Source organism: Eptatretus burgeri, chromosome 4, assembly GCF_056783735.1.
Source record: "Eptatretus burgeri isolate ZD-2024b chromosome 4, Ebu_testis_v1, whole genome shotgun sequence".
Lineage (NCBI taxonomy): Eukaryota > Metazoa > Chordata > Myxini > Myxiniformes > Myxinidae > Eptatretus > Eptatretus burgeri.
In genome coordinates, this window is record NC_140964.1 from 12,042,921 (window position 1) to 12,068,209 (window position 25,289).

Here is a 25,289-nt window from a genome sequence, read left to right on the forward strand (position 1 = left end):
ACTACTCTCTGAGTAAAACTTCCCTGTCTTACTCCTCTTCTTTACTCTCAGGCTATGGTCCCTGGTCCTATCACTGTCTACTCTGTTGAATAATTAATCTTCATAAATTTTATCTATACCTTTCATTATCTTAAAGATCTCTATCATATCTCCTCGTAGCCGCCTCCTTTCTAGTGTATAAAGCCCTGTCTCCTTCAGCCGCTCCTCATAGCTGAGTCTAGGTAGGCCAGCAATTAATCTAGTAGCCCTGCGCAGAACTCTCTCTATGTCATATATGTCCTTCCTGAATTGTGATGACTAAAACTGCATACAATATTCTGGATGAGGCCCCATTGAATTCCTGTAGAGCTTTAACACTATCTCTTTTGATTTAGAATTTATCCTATTACGAATATAACCCAAAACCCTGTTAGCTTTACCTATGGCTACCTGACACTGTGCTGTCTGCTTACTCCCCATATCTATTATCACCCCCAGATCCTTCTTCTGAGTCACATGCCGCAAGACTGCCCCTTGCATCCTGTAATATCTGTTTTCATGATTCTTTCCCATCCCCAACACCTTACTCTTGCTCAGGTTAAATTACATCTGCCAATCTTTTGCCCAATCAATGAATTGTATCGAGACTTTCCTGAATCTGTTCTCACCCCCTCTTTGCTGTCGACCTTACCTCCAAGTTTTGTGTCATCTGCAAATTTGGAAAGCCGACTCTTCACCCAAATATCTCTTCACCCAATTGGGGTGAAGAGATACCCTATCTCCAGGCACTGCGCGATGTCATCGCTGGGCACCAGAGGCTTTCGGCGCCGACAAGGCGCACTCAGTTTTCACTCCGTTGTTGATGTAAATAATGAATTGTAATGGTCCGAGTACTGATCCCTGAGGGTCCCCGCGACTTACAGCCTCCCAGCAAAACATCCTCCCACTCACAGCTACTCTTTGCTTCCTATCACGAAGCCAGTTTGCAATCCAATTAGCTACCTGACCAGCCACTCCACAAGCCCTCACTTTGGCTAACAACCTCTGATGTGGTACCTTATCAAATGTCTTCTTGAAGTCTAGATATTTCACGCCATAATTTTTACTTCTACTTTTCATCCGAATTCTTCAAGATCGACAAACATGCAAAACCCCTCCACCCTCCATACAAAATGCACTGAGGTAGGTTGAAATTGGAGTAAGCGATCAAGGGAGGCGCTTCATTAAGTTAGCAAAAATGACCGCCTTAGTCGGATTCAAAATTGTACAACCAAGGAAATTTCTTCTTCATTTTGGTTCCGGTATCGACCTGAGCACACGTTAAAGCAAACTAATATAATTTTATCTCCGGTTTGTTGTCCTCATTGTCTTTATTGGTTTCTCGTCTACAAAATATATCGCTAAATTAAAATTACTTTTCCTTTTATTTTTCCAAATGGACCCAAACACGGTGGGTTATAAGGTTGTTTCTTCTTCTTCTTCTTCTTCTTCTTCTTCTTCTTCTTCTTCTTCTTCTTCTTCTTCTTCTTCTTCTTCTTCTTCTTCTTCTTCTTCTTCTTCTTCTTCTTCTTCTTCTTCTACTTCTTCTTCTTCTTCTTCTTCTTCTTCTTCTTCTTCTTCTTCTTCTTCTTCTTCTTCTTCTTCTTCTTCTTCTTCTTCTTCTTCTTCTTCTTCTTCTTCTTCTTCTTCTTCTTCTTCTTCTTCTTCTTCTTCTTCTTCTTCTTCTTCTTCTTCTTCTTCTTCTTCTTCTTCTTCTTCTTCTTCTTCTTCTTCTTCTTCTTCTTCTTCTTCTTCTTCTTCTTCTTCTTCTTCTTCTTCTTCTTCTTCTTCTTCTTCTTCTTCTTCTTCTTCTTCTTCTTCTTCTTCTTCTTCTTCTTCTTCTTCTTCTTCTTCTTCTTCTTCTTCTTCTTCTTCTTCTTCTTCTTCTTCTTCTTCTTTCCCGTTTCGGCTCGAGCATGCATTAAGCTCAAACAAATTGTTCTCTCCCGAACATTCATTGGGACTGATAGGGGATATGTATTGCAGAGCAATTCTCACTCTTGTTGCACACAGCCCCTCGCTATTCTATCTCCAGGCACTGCGCGATGTCATCGCTGGGCACCAGAGGCTTTCGGCGCCGACAAGGCGCACTCAGTTTTCACTCCGTTGTTTTTTTTTCTTGTTTTCTTGTTTGTCCGGGTGATATTCTCAGCCATCCTTTAAGCTAGGAAGCTGAAATTTGGGCACAATAGTGAACAATTGCTTTGGCAAAAATGGTATTTATTTTTTGATCAATCAATTGATTACTTAATTGTTGTCGATTTATTAATTACTTATTTATTTTCTTTCTCATCTGGGCAATATCTCAGGCACCTTTTGAGTTAGGAATCTGATATTTGTACACAACGAAGTGATTTGGCTATAAAGGCTATTTTTGTACACCACTCAATCCCTATTCCATCTCCAAGTGCTGTACAGTGGCATCGCCAGGAGCAGAAGGTGCCCCGGCAAATTTCACGCGTTGGAGGATATGTTATTTATTTATTTATCTGGCATGGGGGTGGTGTACTTTGAATGTAGCTCTAATTATTTATCTTTGTTTCCCTCTTCCTCATACTCTGTCACCACAGCTAACACAATCAATGTGTCGGGGAAGTTGTCACAAGAGGAGAGAGAGTAAAACTGAAAACGACGGCCCGGACAGCATTTGTTTGAGTACCACGATAGCATTTTTTTTTACATGAAGGCTGCCATGTTGCCATTATATGAGACAAAGAACAAACAGACAAAAAAATAAACACAAAGCACATGGGGAAAAGATAAACAAATCCCCAATGTTTAAGTAATCAAGTTGTTTTTTTTTCAATTACAAGGAAATACAATGGACTACAGCAAGGGAAATAACAAGAGAAATGCAAATGATCCGTTACGAATCAAAATTGGAGCAATTAATAAGGAACAACGACGGTGTGCTGAAGAGAGGTTCACGTGAAAAACAGTCATGTGTCAATGATGCAGCCCGAGACGTGGTCTTCGTGCTGCACCCGTGAGACGTCACAAAGACGAAGGAATATATCAATCAACCATCAGCATTTCTCAGTGGGAAACAATGCGGCGTAGAGTTGTCTTTCCCTCAAGGTAGTTGGAGAAAACACCTCGTGGGGACTGGGGAGGGTTCCTTCTTCATTCGAGTGTGAAAGGTCCCAATAATTTGCAACCTTAATTTTTCTTTTGTGACTCTTGTGACCCCATCTTCGTCTGATCCATCTTTCAAATTAATATATGACCATAATTTAGTGACATCTTCTGGTAGCCTCCTTTTTTGATGGACATATTTGTTGCTTGTGCAGGTTATCCTTCTGGAATTACGACAGGAAAGGGTGTGTGTGGCACATAATGCAGGTGTGTGTACTCTTGTTAACCATGTATGATGAGGTGTTTAACATCCAATAGGAAAGTGTATGTGTGACACACACACACACACACACACACACACACACACACACACACACACACACACACACACACACACACACACACACACACACACACACACACACACACACACACACACACACACACACACACCTAGCAGACAGCAAATTCGGGCAGATTTTAACCTTTCAAAACCACAGACACCATTCTGGCAATGTTACAAAATTATTATAAACCTGGTATTGGCTTAACGGTTAAAGTGGCTGGCTAAAGATCTTAGGGTCTTGAGTTTGAGCCCCTGTCCCACCGTTGAAATAACACCAGGTGGGTTGATAGCCTGTCATCCTTCCGAGGTCGACAAAATGAGTACCAGCTTACTGGAAACAGGGGACACTGCATCAGTGGCACAGCTGAACTCACAGCAATGATGCAACCAGCAGGCACAGGCTGCATAAGAAACAACAACTATATTACAATTACCTAATAATTAAAATGTGTACTGTGCATATGGGGTGAGGGGAGGGGGGGCTTTCAAATTTCCTAATACAGTATTTGTGTACATAACAATTCGATTGCCCTCAAAGGGAGAGGAGGAGATCTGTGGACAGTGGATACTGCATACAAATGGATGACTTTGCTCATGCCATCAAGCAGATAAAGCTGCTGAGGTCGTCTCAATGGCTCAAGTTTACAACCCTGGATGGGTTACTCACCACTCCAATACAGGATACTCAACGATATTAATTTGCCAACCTCAGAAGGATAATATAAGGGTCAAAAGTGTGATTTGATGGGAGGATGGGGAGGATTTCCCTGGCTCTATTTTCTTTATTTTTATCTTGCCAAAACGAAGTTTTTGCAAGATATGTTAGTCAGCTTGTATGTTTGTTTTTTTTTTTGTTTTTTTTTGTCTGTAATCACGTATAAAAAATTCTGCAGAGCACAGTTATCATTGGAAATTTTTGTAACTTCGCATATCAGAGGCCTATAGAGGTCCTTTTCAGCGCACAAAATTTTGAAGGTCAAGGTCAAAGGTCAAGGTCACTTTGTCACAAATCAGGGGAGTCGACGAAACCCTTATTTTTTGAGTAATTTTGATCGGATCGTCTTCAAACTTCATGGGAATATAGTTCATGGTCTGGCGCTCAGCTGATTAATTTTTGGTGGCGATTGGCCTTGACCTTCATGTTTTTTTATTTTTTTTATTTTTTTATTTTTGTCTGTAATCACGTATAAATCACTCTGCAGAGAACAGTTATCATTGGAAATTTTTGTAACTTCGCATATCAGAGGCCTATAGAGGTCCCTTACAGCGCATAAAATTTTGAAGGTCAAGGTCAAAGGTCAAGGTCACTGTTGCAAATCAGGGGAGTCGACGAAACCCTTATTATTTGAGTAATTTTGATCGGATCGTCTTCAAACTTCATGGGAATATAGTTCATGGTCTGATGCTCAGCTGATTAATTTTTGGTGGCGATTGGCCTTGACCTTCATGGTTACCACCTCAGGTCAAACATATTTGACCCAAGGTCAAATTTTCAAGTTTTAGGAACCATATCGTGTAGTACCTCAAATTGAACACCTCGATGAGTGCTTTCTAGATATGTCAAGCTTGAGACATTATGACGTCATTTGGTGACGTTATGAGGAAAACGCATATTTTTCATGGTTACTCTAGAACGATTCTCATCGGAATCTCTCGTAGGCAGATATTCCTCAAGGAGTCGCTCCTGGTGGATAGCAGCTCTGTTCACCTCAGTGTGACCTGAAAGAAGTTACACGTGGTCACCTTTTGGCAAGATACGAGTCACCCTGCGGGTGACATTGGTTTTTTTTATTTATCCATTGCACTGTACTTGAAATTGCAACCTCCATCAAAATATTTTGTGTTAATGGTGATAGAATTTGTGAAATTTTAACGTCTGACATTTTAAAATGATAAATGTACGCTGAATCCTTTTTGAGCACGAACTGGTTTTAAAAAAACTTCTTCAAACCACACAACCAGTACCGGATCGTCAGGACATCGTGGTAAACATGATTTTTAAAAAATGTAATGGGGTTTGGTTTCAATGGATTCGGATCATGTTGTTAGACTGTATAAAGTGGATCAGATGGGATTCCACTTATCCGCTATGATGTCACAATACTGTATGTGACGAAGCACAGCAAATTAACCAATGAAAATCGACTACGTCATCGTCGTTACGTTACTGTATTTCAATCCCACACTAAAAAAATATATAAATCCGTTATTATCCCATCAAACTTTGATTTTAGTGATAAAACGTTTTGAATGTATACATGAAGAGCTCAAATGATTCCAAGATTGTATTTTCATTATTTTTTTTTTCAGTGTGACAAATGTATTAATTATATATTTCGGTTATTTCTCCGAAATGCTCATTGAGTGGGTCCCGGTGTCCGGCTGTCCGTACGTATGCACGTCCGTTAACATTTGACGAAAAGATCTTCTCACAAACGACCCGACCGATTATGGACCAAATTTGGTACGATACATAGCACAGCAAGGTCTCATGGGGTTGTGCTCCCCGTCCGGATGCACCCCCTATAATAGGGGTAAAAGGGGGGTTTCTCTCCAAATATTGATATTTCATTCAAAAATATTCTCAGAAACCGTGAACCGTATCCGGACCAAACTGGCTCTGTAGCATTGTGACCATGCCCGAACCTTAAGTTGTGCTCTCCATCTCCATGTCCATATCTCCCTGGAATGGGAACCGTGGCCGACCTTCCCTCCACCCTCATATTCACGAAAACATATTTTCCTCAAAAACTACATGACCGATATGGACCAAATTTGGTACGATAAATCGGAAGAGTAAGCTCTCATGGGGTTGCGCTCCTCATCCGGATCTGCCCCCTATATGAGGCTGGAAAGGGGGAGGTTTTGCCTCAAATTCAGGTAACTCATTTTATAATCTCAGAAAACCACGGCAAGATGCAGACCAAACTCTTCATGAAACATAAGGACCAGGCCGTTAACTTAAGTTGTGCTCCCCATGACCGTATCACTTTAGGAATGGGGGGGGCATGGACCCTTCCCAGTAATCCCTCATTTTCATCCCACCAGTTAGGGAAATAACTGCCAGTCCCTCACTGCGATATTTTTGAATTGTAATGTGACTTTTACAGCTTTATATCGCTATTGTTATGTTTTACTTGCAAGTTGTAAAAGTCAGAACTAACAACAACAAAAAAACTCCACAATGTCTGTAAATTTTATCCCCCCCCCCTCCCACTGGAAATTTTTACAAATTTCACCTGTGAGGGTCAACCCACCTGGTGTTATTTTGATACAGCTGTGGCTTAAACTCAGGACCATAAGATCGATTAAGGAAGGCCTAAATTTATGCCTCGTATAATTACAGTACTTGTGGATTTCGAAAGAGGAATACAGTGCAGGTATATGCCTCGTATAATATTTATCTGGCTGCTGTCGAGGAGACACAGGAAGAAGATTCATGAACCCTTGTTGTTGACATAATCCTGGAGCTTTCTTTCTCCAGCTTCCCACAATCACCTTGAAGTGTCACCACAAAAGGTTTATTAACAAACCTTGACTTTTTATTTTAATTTTTCTCACCTCACATGAAGAAGCATATTAATTAATTAATTAATTTGTGTGCAGCCTATGACTACTGGCTGCATCGCTTTCTGGGGGCATGGCTGTGCCCATGTTACCAGTAAGCTGGTCCTCCTTTGCCGACCTTGGAAGGATAACAGGCTGAGTCATCCCACCTGGTGTTAACACAGGGACTTGAACTCAAGAACCTAAGATCTTAAGCCAGCCACCTTAACCATTAGGCCAACACCAGGCTTAAAGAAGCACAAATGAAGAGGACGTCCTCCACGGCAGCTAACTCTATAAAATAAATATTCTCAATAAAGTGTGAACAAATATTACCGATGTTCTTCACCAGCTTGCAGTCACTCTGGTCGGTGCTTATAGCACAAGAAAAAAGACAACCAGTGTCGTTCAACGTCGGGTTCAATAGATCATTTCCTTTGGGGGCACCGACAAGGAGCCTGAAACACAGGGAATCATCAATGGACATGCCATCACATGCAGGTGAGCAGATGAGCAGGTGCTTCTGCTACCTTCCATCTGGCAACAGACTTGCTCTGTACTCCAGTTTTACCAACAAAAGAAAACTTCCTAACTTGTGAAATAGAAAACATTACAACATTGAGGTGGGTCGGTGAGTTGAACAATTTGAAGAGCGTTAACTGTGAGGCCCATGTGTAAACCTGTACAAACAAGAAACAGCCAGGTGTGTTCTCAGTATGAACTTCTGCTTTTGTATTCCTATTTTATTCCTCCTTCATTATTCCTCCCTTCCTATGGAGAGGGAAGATGTGATGTTTTCTTTCTTTTCTTTTTTTGTTTAACTTCTCACTTTACACTGTTTTTTTTTAAAATATGCAATGTCGAGGTTCATATAAGAGCTAACACACAGAACATCTATCTATAATTCCAGCAATCTCTGTGTGTGTGTGTCTGTCTGTCTGTGACCGCTGTTTCTCGACAACCACCGGTCCGATCTGATTGAAACGTGCCAGGAATATTGCTGGGGACCCGCGGATGTGCCTTTTCAAGGTTTGATATTAATCAGACAAGCGGTTCCCAAGTTACGGCCATTTATCTGTCAACCAATGACAAGACACGGTGCTATGACATCACAATTAATGTTTTTGTTGTTGTTTTTTTTTGCACGATTGACGTCACAATTCTTCTTCTTCATTTGGTATGACGTCACAATCGACGCTGGGGACCTGAGTATCTTCCTTTTCAAGGTGTGATATCGATCTTCATCTGTTTCAGCTGTTTCCCAAGTGTTTCCCAAGGTTTGAAAGCTGTTTTTTCCCAAGGTTTGAATTAATTGTTGAAATTATTCATTAATCCCAAGGTTTTGAATTTTCCCAAGGGAAAGAGCTGTTTCCCAAGGGTTTGAAAGCTGTTTTTCCCCAAGGTTTGAATTAATTGTTGTGCTTGGTAGACATTTGTGAATACATTTACAGAGAGAGGGGCGAAACAGGAGGGGGGAGAGAGGAGGAGGGCGAGAGGGGGGCAAGAGAGGGGGCGAGAGAGAGGAGGGAGAGAGGGGTGAGAGAGAGGGGGCATCACATTTCAAGAGAGGGGGAGAGAGGAGGGGCGAGAGAGGGGGACGGGAGAGAGGAGGGGTGAGACTAGGGGGGAGAGAGGGGGGCAAGAGAGGGGGGACAAGAGAGGGGGGCGAGAGAGAGAGAGAGGGGGGCGAGAGAGAGAGAGAGGGGGGGCGAGAGAGAGAGAGAGGGGTGTCACAATTCTTCTTCTTCGTTTGATATGACGTCACAATTGACGCTGGGGACCTGAGTATGTTTCCCAGGTGTTTCCCAAGTTATGGCCATTTATGATACGGTTGGTCCGATCTAATTGAAAAAATGCCCCAATCCAGTTGTCGTTTACGAGAGCGAAGGAACGAAGCTGCACATACTGACACACACCTACGGGCACGCACTAGTACAATACAACAAGGGGAGCAGGAGACAAAAGTGGCAGGAGAGGGAAGCACAAAACAGTGAGGAACAGAGACATGAGGAGATGTGTGGAAGGGAGAGGGATGGGGTGGGGTACACGGGTTAAACAAGATGGACACTACAGGGACTTCCAGGTCCTTGCATGACAGGGACTTTCAGGAAGGAAAGCAGGGAATCTGAAGGAGGTGGGCTTGGGGTGGATTAACGGGGGTAGAAAATATCATAGTTTTGGATGGAGGAAGATAAGAGGTGGTGGTGAACAGCTGTTTTGAAGACCTGTGGGGAAGAGTGGGATTGAAGGGAGCGTGGGAGTTTGTTCCAAAGGTGGGGAAAAAAGAGGAATGAAAAAATGAAGGTGAGCAATTATTCTTAATTTTGGTTGTTTCACCAGAGGGGTTTTTTGGTGGACCTTGAGCGCCCTGAAAAAATATGGGGAAAACATATCACAGACAGAGTGGGGGTGGGGGGATAGGGTGGCAAGGCTGGAGAGGGTATGGTAGAAGACAGAAAGACCACCCACCTTCCTGCAGTGCGAGAGTGAGAGACACAAAGACTCAGCTTCATCGTGGGAGATGCCAATGATCCTAAATGCCTTTTTAAAAAAAAATATACCTTGACAAGGCTCGTTTGAGAGCTAACACACAACACACAGCAATGGGGGGCATAACACAAGTGGGGTGGGAGTGGGAAGGACAAAATAGTAGGACACAGAGGCATTCGGAGATCTCTGGAAGGGAGAGGGTTGGGGTGGGGAACATGGGGAATAGAAGATGGACATTACAGGGACTTTCAGGAAGGAAAGCACTGAATTTGAATTAGGTGAGATTGGGGTGGATTAATGGGGGTAGAAAAGATCATGGATTTGGATGGGGATGATAAGAGGTGGAGGTGAACACCTGTTTTGAAGGCCTGGAGGGATGAATGGGATTGAACAGAGTGAAGGAGTTTATTCCAAAGGTGAGAAAAAAAGAGGAATGAAAGAGTGAAGGTGAGCAGTGATTCGTGATTTTGGTAGTTTTACCAGAAGGGGGTTATTGGCGGACCTTGAGCACCCTGCAGAAATATGGTGGGGACAAATCACAGAAAGAGCAGAGGGGACGAGACTGGAGAGGAGACGGTAGAAGACAGAAAGACCACCGACTTGCCTGCGTTGAGAGAATGAGAGGCCCAAAGACTCAGCCTCATCGTGGGAGATACCAATGATCCGAAATGCCTTGGTTTCCACTGCGTGAAGCCGAGAAAGGTGAGAGGTAGGAGCACCAGCCCAGAGAGGAGAGCAGTACTCCATCAGGCTGTGGACGAAAGCTATGTATGTGGTCAGGAGCTCAGGTGGACCGAGGAAGGACTTTGCACGATGGAGGATTCCCAGTCGACGACTGGCTTTGGAGGCGAGGTTGGAAATGTGGCTTTCCCAGTAAATATCATTGCAGATAGTGAGACCTGGAAGCTTGAAAGAAAGGACTTCTTCCAGAGGATTGTTGAGAAAGTAGTTGGGGGGGGGGGGTTCCAAACGGTCCTTTCGGAGAGACGTAGCAAGAAGGTGAGATTTGTCAGGATTGAAAGACATGTTGCACGTGTTGAACCAGTTTGTGATTTTACCCAGATCCACAGAGAGCGAAGCAGCTGCTGCTTGCCGATCTGAGGGATGACAGATGGTATGGCAGAGGGTGGAGTCATCAGCAGAGAAAAAGTGGATTTTCCCGAGAGTCAGAGAGATCATTGATGAAAACCAGAAAAAGAACAGGGTCCAGAATACTGCCCTGAGGAACTCCAGCCTGGACAGGAAGAGGGGATGAAAGAACTCCATTTAGGGCCACATGTTGGCTGCGACAGGAGAGGAAGTCTGCGAGCCATGAGTGGAGATGGCCTTGGATACCATCGGAAGAGAGTTTGGTGAGCAGCGCAGGGTGCAAGACCGTGACAAAGGCACGCGATATGTCTGGGGATATGGCTTTGATTTCATGTGCGGCATTGCGGACCTCCATTCATTGTTTGGAGAGCAGAGGCAGCATATCCAGGGTAGAGTGACCTGGTCTGAAAACAAATTCATGATTGGAAATCAGGCCATTGGAGAAGAGGAAGGATTTAATGTCTGACACGATGATGGATTCCATAACCTTGCTGATGATTGGGAGAAGGCTGATTGGTCTGTCGTTGCAGGGATATGTTTTTGCACCTTTTTTGTGCAGGGCAGTAATGTTTGCTGATTTCCAATCTGATGGCAGATGGCCTTGAGCAAATGAGAGGGTGAATAGAACAGAGAGAGGGTGAGCAAGAGTAGAAGAGCAAGTTTTTACGACACGTGGGCTGATGCCGTCTGGACTGGTTGCAGAATGTGAGTCGAGGTTTGACAGCAAGCTCTCCATTTTGTCAGAAGCAAAGGACACATAGTCCAGGGACAGTTGTGTGCGACTGGGTAAAGTAGGTACAGAAAGCAATGGGTTTTGGACACAACATTTTCATGCAAACACCGAGTTTAGGCATTCAGCCTTTTCACGTGCGGTATCAGCAGTGCGTCCATTTGAGTTAAGGGAGGGGATGGAGGGGGAACATACACCAGAAACAGATTTGATTAGATGCCACCAGGATCTGGAGGAGGGAGAGAGGTTTGAGAGTTCAGACTTGAGCTTAGAAAGATGTTGTTTTCTGGCTCTCCTGAGGGTCGACACACACTTGTTCTGAGCTTTATTGAATAAACTGAGATTGCCCTCAGTTGGTTTTCCTTTCCATGAGGCAAAGGCAAGTTATTTCAGGACAACTCCCTCGCCACAAGCTTCAGCGAACCATGTGCGTGAGGAAGGGTAGGACAACTGAAACGAGATGGGATAAATCTGTGCATGAGGGAGAGCAAGTTTCTTTGAAAGAATTTCCAGGATGAGTTGATGTTGGAGAAAGTAGCGATGGGAGACCAGTCGAGAAGTTTGATGGCTGCTTGGAGACCCTGCCAGTCAGCCTGAGTGAAATGCCAGACTCTACAGCACTGAGGTGGATCTCTGATAAAAGCCAGAGAGATGTCCACTTTGACAAGGACATGGTCAGAAGAACCAATTGGAGCGGAGGAAGAACAACAGATATTTTCAGGGAAACTTGTCAAAATCAGATCCAGAAGAGAGAGAGTACCATTGGTTGAGATCCAGGTCGGTAAGTTGACCGATTGAGTCAGTCCCAATGAATCGCAGAAAGCTTTTGCTGAGGTTCCATGACAGATGAGAGAGGTACCCACACCTTGCCAACTGACATGATGACAATTGAAGTCGCCACATATGAGGAAGAGAGAGTTTGGATGAGAAGACAGAAGTTGGTCCATGTTTTCGGAAAGTGAGATGTAAATGGAGTCATCACTGTTTGGTGGGCGATACAGTACACATATAAACATGAGGTGGGAATGGAGTGGAAGCCATAGCCAGAGGTATTCCTGGGTGTGTGGGGGAGTGAGGAATAGAGTCTTTGATGAAGAAAGCAACTCCTTCACCAGGATGAGGCTCAGGTTTGTCATACCGGAGGAGGAAATAACCAGGGAGAGATACTTGGGAGTAAGAGACGTCTTGAGGGCGAAAAGTTTCCGTTAGGCAGATTATGTCAGGTTTGTCAGTGGCAACCTGTATGGAAGGATCTGAAAGGTTTGAGAGAAGGCCCCAGATATTTGAAGTCCACATGTGAACAAAGAGGGAAGGGAGGAGTCTTTGGGTGCAGGGCATCGGTGGGAAGGGGAGGGTAGGACAAGGGAGGAGGGGTGGGGGGGGGAGGTAAGGAGAGTCGTTGAAAGAGTGTGGGGGGGATTGCAGAATATCTCTGGGAGGGGGCTGGTTGAGGAGGAGAAAAGGCTCTGTGGTGCTGGGTTGAGGTACAGTGGAGTGTAATAAGAGAGGGGGCAGAAGGCGGTGGAGAATTTGAGGAGGTGGAGTGATGAGATGGAGGTGAGAGGGCAGGGGAAGGAAGCAGCTTTGTGGATGAGAAGGGGGGGGCAACTTTGAGAAGGGTGAGTGAGGGGTGTGAATGGTGGGAGAAGGGTGAGTGGGGAGAGTTGAGGGAGAAAGGTGAGGGGGACTTCTTGAGAAAGGTGAGAGAGAAGCTTGGAGGGAGAAGAGTGTGATGGTTGCTTTGAGAGCGAGGGATGAGTTGGCACTGAAGTTAGAAAAAAAGAATGGTTGATGGAAAGCGAACATTCATGGTAAACTGTTTTTTTTTTTTTTAATTTTGAGGTCAGAAATGCGATTAAAGACATTTATTGAGGGATGCAATGAAGGCAAATTAAGAGAATGGTGAGAATAAATGCTGTAACAGTTGGATTTCATGGCAAGGTATGAAGGAGAGGTAAAATTGAGAGCAGTCTGTTGAAATAGAAGAAGAGGAGTGCATTATGGTACAGTAAAGAGAACCGCACATGTGAAAGAGGAAGATGACGCATTTTCAGAGATCGTTTTTATTATAATTATTATAATTATTTTTATTGTTATTTTTTGAGAGAGTTTTCATCAGATTAGGTCATGGAAGTGTTGTGGAAAAAAGCGTGAGGTGAATGGTGAATTTGGATCGGTAAACGCAGGGGGTGGAAACAGATCACGTGGTTATGGGAGAAGCACGTGACTATGGGAGGTGTATAGTCAAAAGTGAATTTACTTATTAATTTATTTTAAATAAGGATTGCGTAACATTTTGAAAAGGGAAGGTTGAAGTAAAATCGTGGAGGTGTATGGTGAATTTGGAACTGTAAATGCAGAATGAAGCTGCGGGGTCGATGAAAAATATCAGGAAGAGTGGGGAGAGAAAGAGACATGTGGTTACAGGAGGTGTAAAGGTCGAAATGATACAAGGAAAATTATTATTTTTTGATGGATTTTTGAAGATTAGGTAAGATTCTGGAATGGAAGGTTGTCGGAAGAAATTGTGATGGTAATGGTGAGAGGTCAGCACAAGTATAAGAAAGATGGTTTGCCAGCAGACGGAGGAAGAAGAAGAAGAAGGATCGGGACTCGTGGATATGCAGGGAGGAAGGTAGTCCCCCCCCCTTTAAATAAGACAAGAGACAGAGTGTGAGTTGGGAGGGATGGGGCATTGGGAAAGTGTGGAAAATAGGAATTGAAGGCAATAGGGAGAGAATACAAATAAAAACGACCGTACACCTAGAGGGGAAGGATGTGTAGGCCTCAAGGAACCCAGAAAGACAAGGTCGACGAAAACTCACAAAATAGCATGATTTTTTTGAGACAAAACCAAACTAGGAACACACAGTAACATGTAGGTGAGAAAATAAACAGTTAAAATGTCACATATAACAACCGAAAACTTAACTTTGAGAAAGTCGGCAAAGACCCATGAGAGAACCTGCCTTTGCTGCAAACCCAGAACTGGAAGTCATCTCTAAGTCACCTACGGTCCTTGGATACCATCCGAAGAGTGAGAGTTTGGTTTCCACAGCGTGAAGTCGAGCGAGGTGAGAGGCAAGAGCACCTGCTCAGAGGAGAGAGCAGTACTCCATCAGGCTGCGGATGAAGCTTTGTACTTGGTTAGGAGTTCAGGTGTGCCAATGAAGGACTTTGCATAACTGACGATAGCCGCAACTGACTTTTGAGGCCAGCTTGGAAATGTGGCTTTCCCAGGAAAGATCATGGCAGATAGGGAGACCCAGAAGCTTTAATGAAAGCACTTCTTCGATAGGATTGTTGAGAAAGTAGATGGTGGGGGGTTCCAGATGATCCTTTTGGAGAGACAGTGAGAGTGTGAGATTTGTCAGGATTGAAAGACATGTTCGAAGTGCTGGTCGAGCTTGTGAATTTATCCAGATCTGCAGAGTGAAGAGGTTGCTGCTGCTGAGGGATGACAGATGGTACGGCAGAGGGTGGAGTAAGCAAAAAGGGGATAAAGAGGATTTTGCGGAGATTCAGGGAGATCATTGATGAAAAGTAGAAACACAGAGCTCAGAACACTGCCTTGAGGTACTCCAGCCAAGACAGGAAGAGGGGGTGAGAGAATTCCATTAAGGGCCACTGGTTGGCTGTGACAGGAGACGAAGTCTGTGAGCCATGAGTGGAGATGTCCTTGGATATCACAGGAAGAGAGTTTGGTGAGCAGGGCAGGGTGCCAGACTGTATGGAAAGCACCTGATATGTCCAGGGGGCTCTGATCTCATGCCTGGCATTGAGGACCTCCATCCATTGTTTGGAAAGGAGGAGCAGAAAGTCCAAAGTAGAGTGACCTGGTCTGATTCCAAATTGGTTATCAGAAATCAAGAAGAGGAAGGATTTAATGTCGAAAGCGATGATGGATTCCATAACCTTGCTGGTGATTGGGAGAAGGCTGATTGGTCTGCAGTTGCAGGGATCTGTGTTTGCACCTTTTTATGCAGAGCAGTAATGTTTGCTGATTTCCAAGCAGATGGCAGATGACCTTGAGCAAATGAGAGGGTGAATAGAACAGAGAGAGGTTAAGCAAGAGCAGCAGAGCAGGTTTTTAGGACACGGGGGCTGATGCCGTCTGGACCGATTACAGAATCTGAGGGGATGTTTGATGGTAAGTTCTCCACCTTGTCAGGAGAAAAGGACACAGAGTCCAGGAACAGCTGGGTGTGACTGGGCAAGGTGAGTTCAGAAAGCGATGGGTTTGGGACAGAAGAGTTAGAAGCAACCACAGAGTTTAGATATTTAGCCTTTCAATGTGCAGTGTGAGCTGTGCAGCGATTTGAGGTAAGGGAGGGGGTTGAGGGGGAACATACACCAGAACCAGACTTATCCAGATGCCACCAGGATTTGAAGGAGGGAGACAGGTTTGAGAGTTCAGACTTGAGATTAGAAAGATGTTGTTCCCTGTTTCTCCTGAGGGTAGACACACACTTGTTCTGAGCTTTGTGGAAGGAACTGAGATTGCCTTTCAATTGGATTTGCCTTCCATGAAGTGAAGGCAAGTTGTTTCTGGACAACTGCTTCACTACAAGCTTCAGTGTACCAGGGGTGGGATTAAGGGTAGGACAACTGAAGACAAAATCAGGTGAATCTGTGCATGAGACAGAGAGCCAATTTATTTGAAAGAATTCCCAGGATGAGTTGATGTTGGAGAAAGTAGAGATGGGAGACCAGTCTAGAAGTTGGCTGCTTCAAGTTCCTGCCAGTCGGCCTGAGTGAAATGCCAGACTCAACGGCACTGAGATGGTTTTCTAATAATGGCCAGAGAGATGTCCACTTTGACAAGCATGTGGTCAGATGAACCGATTGGAACAGAGGAAGAACAGCATTTATTTTCAGGGAAATTTGTCAAAATCAGATCCAGAAGAGATAGAGTACCGTTGGTTGAGATCCGTGTCAAGAAGTTGACAGATTGTATCAGTCCCAATGAGTCGGAGAAAGTCTAAGATGAAGTGTTATGGCAGGTGAGAGAGGTGCCCACACCCAGCCAACTGGCATGATGACAATTTAAGTCACCGCGTATGAAAAAGAGAGGGTTGGGATGAGAGGGTAGAAGTTGGTGCGTGTTTTCTGCCAGCAGTGTGTAAATTCTTTCTTTTTCCAACAATTTACAATGGCTTTTGGTCTGTCAAGCTTTTATATATCAACTAATATGGACAAGACTTGGCACAACTTGCCACAACCCCTACATTGGCCCGCTGTCTTCCTCTTGATTTGACGCAGGTCAAAGTGGATGCTCGTACTTTTTTTTTTGATTTTGATGTACCATACTCCTAACAGAGCGTTGATGCTGCCAAAGTACTTTCTTGGCAATGGCTATACTGGGTGGTTTGCCATTGCCTTACCATCATTGTTTGTCCATTCTCTATCCTTTTAAATGTTGAGCATCAAGCAAGGAAGCAGCACGGACAATTTTTGAAGTCTTTGGTATTACTCGACCAGGGTTTGAACCACTGACCTTCCAAACTCAGAGCGGACACTCAAACTATTACACTGCCAAGTCTGGTGCTGTTACTCCAGTTTCCTTTAACTTTCAAGTGATTGTTTTTCTTATTCACTTTTAATATGTCGTCCAAAGCTCATGAATGACCAATAGTATTGATGTATTATTGGAGGTAATATACAACTGCGAGGAAAACAAATACCGGTATATGTGTGGTTTGCATAAACTCAGACAAACAATGATCATGCAGAGTGCAGTACAATGTCGACAAGCATGAGATACAGTATATCCTATAAATGGATGAGGTTGTGTGTGTGTGTGTGTGTGTGTGTGTGTGTGTGTGTGTGTGTGTGTGTGTGTGTGTGTGTGTGTGTGTGTGTGTGTGTGTGTGTCATGTTTTTTGTGGAGTTCTCATGGAGCGTTCTGATGTGGAATGTGATGCACCAAAATGATGGTCATGACCTCCTGAGTTGATTAGGCCAATTAACTACAAATAATGTGGAAGAATTCCCATGTTTTAAACGCACTCCATGTCATGATGCATACAGCAGCTTTATCGGTCCTTCTGCGGCTTGGCATTGTAATTACAAAATAAATAACAAAAATATTGATAATATTGTAGCAAAGCATATATTAATGAAGACTAATAATTTTAACAACAATAATAATAATACTAGCATCATTTGGTAATAATAATAACGAACTTATCATCCCTGCCCTGGCTCAAGCACATCTGGGCTTGGTGAAAGGCAAGCTAATGCTCAAGCAGTACATCAGGCAGGTATGCCACAAGGCCGTGAAGACCAATGAAAATTTGGTCCAATGGACCAATGGACCCACGATAGTGACAATAATTGTTGATGATGGATGATATTGAAAGTTCGGATGAGGAAGAGCAGCACTCGATTCAACGAGTAACATTGTTCCAGGAAAAGGAAAAGAGTAAAATGTACTAAGTATGAATGAATGTGTGCAGACAGCCTAGACATGGGAAGAATAACACAAACAAGAATGTATACTTTCACCAATCTGTCTGGTGGGACTGGAGGAAGATGTATAACTAAAACCAGAGAGTTGGTGTCAAAGCCACCCAATGCTCACCTGTTTATACATTTATCGTTTTTAAAAGACGAGTCTAATAATATTTTTTATAAAGCATTGCAGTGAAGTCTGATCCAAATAATTTTAAAGCAATATATGTATTTGTATATTGCAATCAGTAAACTAGTACACCTATTAAATGAATGGCAAACATCTAGTATAAACAGGCGAGCATTGGGTGGCTTTGGCACTATCTTAGGTTGAAATTTAATTTTTTTTTTAATTATTTGTTAATTTCAATTTCACTACACCAATAGTATACCCCAAAGGAACCTCCATGCCAAATATCAGCATCCTAGTACACATATTAAATGAATGGTAAGCTTCTAAAAAATAATTTGCACCAAAAACTTTAACGTTGATGTGCTAAAAAAAAAGTTAAGTTCAAAACAGGTCAAAAATTTAAAACATTTGAAATTATTTTTTAATTTCAACTTCACTACACCAATAGTATACCCCAAAGGAACCTCCATGCTAAATATCAGCATCCTAGTACACATATTAAATGAATGGCAAGCTTCTAAATAACTTGCACCAAAAACTTTAACATTTTCACGCTCACGCCGGGGGTATCGCTATAGCTCTCTGTTATTCGAACAGGCGAGCTAATGACACCATGGTTGGAAAATATTTGGGTGATAGATAGGCCGCTGACCAGTGTGTGGTAATTGAGCAGCATACCTTGAACATTGACCTTCTGAAAGGAGATGGCTATAGGCTTTGGAATCCATAGCACCAAGAAAGCCAGGTGGGAACTCAGCAAATCAGCTTAAACAGAGTCGCTGAACCTAACAGCATATTCCATATGGTCGTGGATGAAGGATTTGTTCACCATGAATGTTTACTGTGCACTACTGAATCATCAATCCCAATCAATCTGTGGCCTCAGAGGCCAGCCTGGAGATAGTGTTGATCTACAACACATCACAACAATCCTATACTAATTGGAACTCCAGGAAATGAGCTTCTGTTAAGTGTTGGCCACAGAATCTGACCTGTGACATTGTCAGATGTCCCTTCCAAAAAGATAGCATGAGGACACGGGACAGCGATATTCCATATATGGTTATGTAGAAACTCAACTAATCATTATCGTTCATTCATTTGTTGTATGCAGCATCAGGCTGCGGGGTATCATCATTGGCTGAGGGCATGGCTGTGCCCTTTTCAGGTGAGGGCAGGAATTTGTAATTTGTTAAGGGTGCCGGTGATTGCTCACCTACTCTTTGCAAAGGAGACTGTGGGATCTTTAACATCCACCAACGAATGCTGGCTGACGGGACGCCTGTTTAACGTCCATCCGAGGAACGGCACACTCATGGATGAATCACCCTGCCTTTGAAACACCGGTATGACAGTTTATAGCATAGTTAGGATTCAAACCCAGGCTAGACAGCTTCGAGGTGAGTGTGCGTAACAAATCATGATGGGAGGAGGGCAAATATACCAATGTACCCTCTTTACACGAGCTCTCTACATGCAAGTATGAAACCGGTTTCACCCTACTTTATGTGTTTTCATTCATGCACACCATACTGACTCGAAGATTTAAACCATTTTAAACTGGAAGGGAACTCAGTAGAGCACATACCTCCGCCAAGCTGATTAGCTTAAGTTTACATCTCAATCGGTCCACAACTTTTTCAGATATCGTGCTCTCTGTTGTTTTAGCCCGATCACTCAATGGTGAAAAATCACTTTAAAAATTCTAGGATCCGGATTCAGATCTTCACCAAAATCTAATAATTTGGTCGGTGTCACATACCCAAGCTCTCCACCAAATTTTGTGTGAATCCGCTCACATCTTTTTGAGATATCCTGTTCACAAACAAACAGACAGGGGTGAAAACATAACCTCCATCCACCTTCGGTGGTGGAGGTAACTAAACAAGCACAGGTGGGTAGTTTTGACCAAATAGAATAAAATATTCAGCTCTTTCATGAGCCTTGACATCTGGCTATAAAATGTGAAACTAGTGTTCTGGGTGCACAATATCTGCGCGTGTATAGTTAAATTACAACATGGACGCAGTTGCAAAACATTATATACGACAGTTGCATCAAGTAATGGTAAAAGTAATAATAGTAATCAATAAAAGATGTTCAAATCAGCGGAACAGTCGACGAACAATGAAAAATGTAACATGCGAGGTGAAGTGGACACTCACAGGTTCTCTTCTGGGTTCAGTTTACGATGCAAAGAGACCGAGAGACCGAAGAAGCTTCCGGGGTCACCCGTCTTGAAAACCGCCATCGTCTGGTCAATGTTTTGCCCACCACTGCATCTCACAGACAGGACAACTCCGACAAAACACCAAACAAAGTTGAATTCCATATCGTAACACACAATTTGACTTCAAGGCATCAAACATACACTGGAGTGTATTTTATTGTTTTGTGGCTGTTTGTAAGGGTCCAGAGTTCAAAACATTTCCTGCATACAGGATGTACAGTGAGCTCTTTCTGACTGGGAGGTGATCTCAAAAGGAAATTGAATAGAACAGTAACTGTGGAAGAGTGAGTTCAGATTTGAAAAGCTCATAAAGGTGGAGAACAGGAATGATGGTTAGGATTTCACATGTAAGTACGACCTGAGTGCCGGTTGCAGCATTTCTCGGGGGTTATGCTGTTAATGCGGTGCCCGTTGTAGATCATGGCAATAATTTTGAATTTGGCCACGGTATTGGCATTGAATGATGTACCACTGTCGAAAGCTGCTGTGGGATCTTCAACATCGACCAGCAATGCGAACAGACGGGACACCGGTCAAACGTCCCCCCTCTGTAGGTGGATGTACTTGACAAGGCAACGGCCTGCCTGTGATTTCTGCCAAACACCAGGGTGATAACTTGTAATATTGGCAGGGAATCGATCCCACACCAGACAGCAAAGCGTGAGCATGCTATCTGGTCGGATCTGGAACTACCTCGCCAGCTCAGTGACCACGTTTTCTTTCAAAAGGTCGCATGGACTGTCAACCCTTCAAGAAACTGAACGCATGGCTATAGACTGCTCAAGCATATGTGCGCTATGTCTGTGCCATCCTCATTTAGGGTGGGTGCATCATCAAAAAGGAATGGCTACATCTTCGATGCAGTACCCCTTGTGGCTTCGTATAATTTGGACAAGTTATCGACACTCAATGGCTTCCTTTTTTGAAAAGGGAGTTTCAGGTTGTAACATCCACAAGCAAGTGGGGGGCTCAATGTCACCTTCAAATGACTGCACATTCCATGATGCACACCCTGTCTATACAGCACCAGGATGGCAGTTTGCGACAATAGACAAATCTACATGCAGAGTATGGAATTTGAACTTGGGGTCACCACATAACAATGCAAGTGCTCAGATGGGAACACCTAACAGGCTGGCTGAATAAGGTTATAGATCAAGAAATATGGAGGAATTGCCGAATAAAACAGTGAGGACTAAAAGAAAGCATTATGGTGGTACATGGGTCCAAGTAATCCTGGACCAGAAAGGAAGGGTTACAGGTCAACGGTTTCTTGGACCAATGGGCAATGTGCCTCCAGAATCCTTTGTTTCCCTAACAAAGGACTTCAACACAGGAGGAGGCCATTAGGTCCATGAAGCCTGCACCATGGTGGTTTTTCATGCTCTATCCTTTCTAAATGCTAAGCATCAAGCACAGTTGTCCCATTTAGAGCAAGTACCATTTTCAATATTTGGTATGACTTGGCAAGGGTCGAACCTTTGACCTCCTCGACTCAGAGCGGATGCTCTAATCATTATGCCACTGAGTCTGGAAGCCCTGCAGCTTGGAGATATGTTAATGGTCCCTTAGCAGAAACCATTAACATATGCCCAAGCTGAATGGCTTCCAAAGCTGGCCACAACGTCAGAATTCTCCGCAGGGCAGTGTCCTTCCTCTAATGCCCTCAGCTTTAATGTGTGTACATACCAGGACCTCATCTGAAGTGCCGTGGAATACGGCACCTCACTGTGCACTTGTAGCGCTGCTTTCCATCTCTCTCTGCGTGAGACCATGGAGTTGAAAGCCTTCTGCGTCCACTTTGGTATCTGAGAGGAGATTGAGTCTCAGGATCTGTCTCTTGCTCACCACGGAGAGGATGCTGGTCTTGAAGGCCTTTTCCCTGCTCTATTTTGGTCTTGCTATCCCATCCTCACACTTTTCCTCACCACCCTAATAGTGGCAGGTCCATGCATCCATCTATTGGGACCATGCTCTGTGCAGAGCGTTGGTGCTGCCTGAGCAGTCTCCTTGGCTATTGGACACAATCCTGGATGGGTCGCCACAGGATAGCAGCAAGTTGGCACTCATTTTGCCAACTTCAGAAGGATGACAAGCAGAGTCAACCCCACCTGGTATTCATTCAACAGACGAGTGAGATTTGAATTCAGGATCCTAGGATCCCAAGCCCACCACCCTAACCATTAAGCCAACACCAGGCATGATAGTGGCAGGTATTCCACCTGAAACTCTTACGTTTTTACTCCCTTCCCAGATCTCACCTTAACGCTCAGCTCTTTGAACTCATGCACCTCTTCTCTCGCACGTGGAATTGTCTTCCTGAGTATGTCTTCACCTGCAAGTCCGGGCCTCATACACCTGTGGTACATCCCAACATCATTGTCCACCTTCTTCTCCTCTGTGCACTTTGTTTGTGTTGACCCTTCACCCAATGTTGTTTATGATCTTCCACGAACGTCAAAATTATTATAATTATAAATTAATCATACAATTCCGTCCAATTGGTATAATGATAATATAAATAATATCAACACGTTGGCTGGCAGCATTTCCGAGATGTCTGAACACTCCCCTCTAAGCTACCGAGCCGAAGTTCGAATCCCGACCGAGCGAAAAACTGTCATCCCGGTGTTTCCCAGGCATGTGGGAATAATTAGGCCGCTCAAGTAGAAGAAGAAGAAGAAGAAGAATAGAAAGGTGAAGAAGAAGCACAACCTCGAGCATTTCGGCGGCGGAGGATATTTTTCCGTTCAAAAGGTTTGTCGGCATCTCATTGGTGAAGAATCACTCTAAAAATTCTCAGATCCGGATTGTCACCAAAACTGCGCATTGCTCTTCTTGGCCCGTCATCTACAAGCGCCGTAGACAAAAATATTTCAGAACGATTGCTTCAGAATACTGTGGACAAACAAAAACAGATGACACAGACAAACATGCTTGGCGAAAGTAACACAAACGGACGGACAGACAGCGGTGGAAAGAACCTCCCTCCACCTTCGGTGGCCTTTAGTGGCTTAGCTAATAATCATAAGGATAATAACATGGCCGAGTGGAAAGCATCACAAGCTAAGCGAGTGTGAAAATGCACACTTAAGGCAAAACAGCGACCACTTTCCAAGCCAGTTGTTCCGTACCAACCGTTTTGCAAGCCGATCAGCAAGCAGAGTAACTAGTTAGCAATTGAGGGAGGAGATTCATCATGTTTGCCAAAATGGCCGCCGCAGTCAGATTCAAAACGACACTGCAACCGTTGAAATATTCAGAGGCACATGCGATGCCTGTTATGTATACTCATCCTGATATTCTTAAAGTTGTACAAACAATACAAAAAAAAAACCCTCCCCAAAATACACAATGGTAGGGTCCATCTCCATTGATAAGTTTGGCTGGGGTGATTGATGATCTTCCTTTGGAGCTTATTCATTTATCTTTGTTTCCCTCTTCCTTGTACTCTGCAGCTGCTCCAAATGTAATAAGCTCGTTTGGGGAAGTTGTCACAAGACGATTGAGTGAAACTGAAAATGACGACCAGGTAAGCAGATGTTCGAGTAACACAATTGCATTGTTTCCTTGGAGACCGCCATGTTGGTAATTACTTTGGAGTGCTTGCCTGAGCGCTTTGAATCAAGCACAAGCCGCTTAGAAAACAATCGCATGCTGTTTGCTAACTGAACATAACCACTGCTGGTGGTAGTGGTAGTAGTAGTAGTAGTAGTTGTCGTAGTAGAAAAAAACAAAGTGAACGTCAAGCAATATGATTGGTAATTATCAGCAGCAATGTGAGCTCCAAGATGATGGACCTTAAATGGTGAACCATCCCAGGGTAAACTGATTCCACTTCCGCCAACGGCTACGTGAACCAGAGTCGGTGGCGGCATGGGTGGACCATCCAATTTTAGTCTGGGTGGTCAGCAGTTCGATTGATGGCTGAGCTCAGAATTTAAACAAGAGACAAGCAACCATAGGTTGGCAACCATTGCAGGTTTTCATTGGCCAAATAACCTCCTTCGTTGAAGTTCATTGTTCAGGAGCTCTTAGTATTTAGTCCAGTATGTTATATAACTCACCCGCACTCCCACAGACTTTTGCGTAATAGACAACGTGGAGACGGTGTCCAGACACGTGATTCATGAATGTGCACCCTTTGTACATGCATGGTATGTACGATTCTGTGAAACGCCAGACTTGAACCACCACCGAACCACACTGCGGTTTCCATCCACGTCGTCTCCACGTCTTGTTAAGACGTCCATGCTTTTGATAAACGTCAACTTCCTGCGGTCATCTATGCTCCACACCAGGTGGCGCCAACAACCCATGTTCATTTAATTCGTACTCCACCGTAAGATCACTTTGGGTTGGGGGTGACATGACTTACTGGCAGAGCCAAAGCAGTCTCGATCATGGCAGGGCATTATGGTCTCAAATGGGCCGATACACGACAACGACAACGGTGCACCACAAAATTATCAGATATTTGTTTCACATCGTAACACAATACAATAACAATGTACTATAGCAGTTTATTACCATAACAAAAGCAGTTCCAACTGGTTTGAATCCGGTTTGATTCACGTCGTGTTGATTGACAATGTGTTAAAGTAATTTTTTTGTTGTTGTCTACAAGGATGTCAATGCAGGAGGTCATTAGGCCTATCAAGCCTTCACAATCATGTCAACATCTCCGTACTCCTCTATCACCATTGCTTCCAGATACCTATCTCACTACAGTATTTTAATATTATCCACGGACTCTACTGTCACTTCCCTTTCAGGGATACCATTCCACGGATTCACCACTCTATCAGTGAAAGACTGCTGCCAGTTACTACCATCCTAACTCTCCTCTTCCTCACCGTGCTCTTAAACTCTGACCTCTTGTCCTGTCAGTGTCCATTCTGATAAAAAATTGTTCTGCACTGATGTTTTCTATAATCCTTCATTATGTTGGAGACCTCCATGAGCTACCCTTGTAATCACTTACTTCCTGATGCAAAAAGTCCTCCCTCTTTCAACCGCTCCTCATAGCTTAGTCGAGCTCGGCCTGGGATCAGTCTAGTAGCTTGACGCTGTCCCTGCTCTGTGGCAGAAAGTTGTGGTGACCTTCCGAAGTTGTGGTGACCAAAATATTCTCGATGAGGCCTCATTGAATTCCTGTAGTGCGTCAACACTATCTCTT

At 43.8% G+C, this 25,289-nt stretch overlaps 1 protein-coding gene and 1 long non-coding RNA gene across 3 annotated transcripts in view; one reads left to right on the forward strand and one right to left on the reverse strand.

Moving 5' to 3' along the window:
- Positions 1-20,298, reverse strand: part of LOC147027489 (integrin alpha-6-like) — a 142,718-nt gene extending 122,420 nt beyond the window's left edge. Inside the window, exons 1-2 of one of the 2 annotated variants that reach the window (XM_085876955.1) lie at positions 20,046-20,298; positions 7,322-7,443 (exon numbers count right to left, since the gene is read on the reverse strand). In XM_085876955.1, the coding sequence (XP_085733081.1) occupies positions 7,322-7,443; positions 20,046-20,212 (289 nt within the window). In that variant the 5' untranslated portion in view covers positions 20,213-20,298. The remainder of the gene's footprint in view (positions 1-7,321; positions 7,444-20,045) is intronic. The other variant, XM_085876954.1, reaches the window with a different exon arrangement.
- LOC147027490 (uncharacterized) overlaps positions 7,460-25,289 on the forward strand; it is a 192,723-nt gene continuing 174,893 nt past the window's right edge. The window contains exons 1-2 of the long non-coding RNA XR_015057065.1: positions 7,460-8,262; positions 23,569-23,642. This is a non-coding gene — a long non-coding RNA (uncharacterized LOC147027490). The remainder of the gene's footprint in view (positions 8,263-23,568; positions 23,643-25,289) is intronic.